The following is a 3,335-nucleotide window of genomic DNA, read 5'->3' as shown; positions in this document are numbered from 1 at the left end:
AGAATATAAACAATAACTAATTTAATTTATATTAATATTTTTAGATATCAATTTGAAATATTTGATTTTTCAAAAATTGAATTAACGAATACTAAAAAGATTATTTTGACTATTAACCCTCTAAATTCTATATGGTCATACAGAGTCTATTTAAAAATGAAATAAACACTATATAGATTGGCCTCTTGTATATCAATTATGCGATGTATACACTAAAAATTAATTATCAAATAAATTATTTATCTGTATAAAATATATCTTAAAAATATATAAAACAACACATGTGAATATGCATATAGTATAGTATAATGTTGTGACCCCTCACACATAGGCACATGTTGTTGTCCATTATATATATCGCATTAGCACATGGGAGTGAAGATATATTGTCCCATAGGGTTATGGAGTTATGGAAGGTACAATAATAATATAAGGCCCCCTCTTCCAATTCCATGTGTTGCTCATCATGTGAATGACAAGACTTTAGTTCTTTCCGCAAGTAATCGCTTTCTATGTATATGTATATAGATCGAGCACGAGTAATGTGTGACAATTGCAATGCATGAAGAGGTGGGAGTGGCACGGACAAATTTCAATTTCTATTTTTCAATGCTTTTCCCTATCGTCAAAAGCCATTATTGATTTAAGAGATTCACATACACTAGTTAAGATCACAGTATAAATGTGTGAATAATTTGAAATGGAAGACAGTTGGTAAATTAAAGGTGCACTTAATAATGTTAAAAGATTTGATAGCAACTAATTTTTATGTTATTGTTTTTCATTGATATAATAACAACCCTTTGATCCAACCGATTTTTTTTAGTTAATTAATTTATTTTGAATATGAGTTTCGAGTAGTTTCGACATTTCATTTGAGTTTAGCTCATTTTTCTATCGATTCTCGTATATACTATTTATTACACTAGTAACAGTAAGTAATTTGCATGTACTCACGTTAAGAAATCTTGATGGTTTATTAAATTATCAGATGAAAACTCAACTGAAGTCGACTTCATCTAAAATTGATATCTGAGAGCCGTTAGATGATTTGACTGATTTGACTAAATTTTCATCCAACGGCTCTCAAGTATCAACTTCACGTAAACTCGACTTCACCTAAGTTTCCACCAAATTATCGTCAGATTTCAACTATCATTTTTAAGATTCTAAGTAGTCTTACCATACCATTGGAGTTGCTATTAGTACCCCAACTATAAAATATATATATAAAGAGGATAATCTAATGTACAAGTATACCACATTAACCGCAGGTTCGTAGGTTTGAAAAAGGACCGTATTCAAAGTGTATAATATACGCAACCTAACCTGATAATTACATCAGTAGCTGTTTTCATGGTTTAAATCCGAGACAAAATTCATAATTTTCTTTCAATATAAGTTACACGACAGTTTAGATATTGAATTCTTGTGTTAACTAAATGTTTCAAATGGATTAGGGGAGGAGACACACAATATATTAGATGCTTAGATGATTGTAATTAGTAATTCATTTAGTTAATGATAGTTGTTGTTAGCTATATTTAGAAGTTAGTTGATGCTGAGTTGGTTACATGTATATATATATATATTGCACCAACCATGAGACTATACTGACTTTTCCCTCCAAATCAATCCAACTCTGTTTCTAATACAACATATATCAGAATGATTACATTATAACTAACATTGGAATGGTGGGTTTTAAAATTCTTACCTTGAAACAGGATTACATATATCAATCTCAAATTGATGCTGCTGATATTTTTTTTTATATATTTTTAAAAATACTGATACACATGCATGCATCATCATACACGTTCCTCATTTGATGATGATGATAGATGAAGAGGATGTTTGTCAATTAAGTCGTATAGTTCATCTCCAATCCCAAATCCAAGCATTGTGGCCATATCTTTTGTCCTTAATTTAGGCATGGGAATGTCATGATGCTTCAACCATGAATATGCAACAAACACTTTGTTCATAACAAACAGTTCTAATGCCTCTGGGTTGAATACAACTCCCATTTTCATATTCATCTGCAAAAACATAGCATCAAACATTGTTGGTAGTAATAATACACACATACAAGATCAGAAGTAACTTAATTACCTGGTGAGGAACCAACATTGCAGCATAGCGAGCAAGCTCGCCTGCTCTCCAGTCCAACAAGATAGGCAGCCATGGATAGGTAGCATCAAGCCTCACAAACCAGAGCCTGATTTCAGGGAACTCTGATAATTCTCGCGGATCCCCAGGATCTTCTCGAGCGTAGTTTATGGTAAATCCAATTCTACGCTCCAGAAAATCCTTTGGATTTACTGTTAACTATGAAAATCAGTTACAATCCCAAAATAAAGATATTTTCAAGATTGAATTAAGGTGAAAACTCATGTGAAGTTGATAGTTGAGAACCATTAAATAAAAATTTAGTCAAATCAGTCAAATCATTTAACGGCTCTCAATTATCAACTTCACGTGGAATTAAACAGGGGCCTACCTAAAGAAGGGGACTTGATTCCTGTTGCAGCCTGAAAAGGGGACAAGTCGAGGCGAGTCACAACATCATTGTCGATAACAACTTCGAATCGGCCTTCAGTTGGAGGCATTGGATGTTCAGCTTTAGTAGCATCTGTAAATCAAAATACTAATTGAATATTGACGAATTTGACTAAACTGCTTAACCATCTTTACTTGAATAGTCACATAATTTGACAGTTATGCAATTTCTATTACTAGATAAGATAGTTATTAATGGATAGTTTAGATAAATATAAAAATATCATATCAATAATATAAATTTGACATAGATTTATTTTTGGATATACTTATGACAAATGAATAAATAAGTTTGAAACAAATTATTTTCTACAATAATATAAGGAGAGAGTGGAAGCAATGGCTTCAACTTCATGGTGCCAGCCATACTGTGCAGATGATGTAGTAACTGTGGAACACTTGTTTTGCAGTTAATACAGTTTCTTTCATTATCTGCCAGCTCTTCAATTCAAGCCTTATGTTTCCCCAACTATTCTATCCGGAATTCCCCCTTAGGTTTGGGCTTTATCAAACCCAATAATCGTAGCCCAATAGGCCCAAAAAAACACACACTTTGTACATGTGTAGTGAATCCCCCAATTTAAGGAGAATGCTAAATGCATGTATCATTTACTGCATGTAGCATTTTTATTAGTGAAAAATAAAAACATTGTAGCAATTGAATTGGATTTGGATTTGGATGGCAATAATGGCTTCTTCTCCTCTTCATCGACTACAATTCCCAAAATGCCACTATCTTTCTTTGAAATCCGAGTTTGACCCTCGCCTAGGCT

General features: G+C 32.4%; 1 protein-coding gene across 1 annotated transcript; it reads right to left on the bottom strand.

Moving 5' to 3' along the window:
• LOC107640718 (protein CHLORORESPIRATORY REDUCTION 6, chloroplastic) lies at positions 1,571-2,635 on the bottom strand (the record flags this gene model as incomplete). The annotated part of the gene is given in 3 exon segments (XM_016344221.2): positions 1,571-2,042; positions 2,116-2,324; positions 2,504-2,635. Coding segments are annotated over 3 exon segments (572 nt in total), but the record flags the coding sequence as incomplete, so codon positions are not given.

This window comes from Arachis ipaensis, chromosome B01, assembly GCF_000816755.2.
Source record: "Arachis ipaensis cultivar K30076 chromosome B01, Araip1.1, whole genome shotgun sequence".
NCBI lineage: Eukaryota > Viridiplantae > Streptophyta > Magnoliopsida > Fabales > Fabaceae > Arachis > Arachis ipaensis.
Note: the sequence above shows the minus strand (reverse complement) of the source record. Positions and strands in the feature narration are given on the sequence as shown.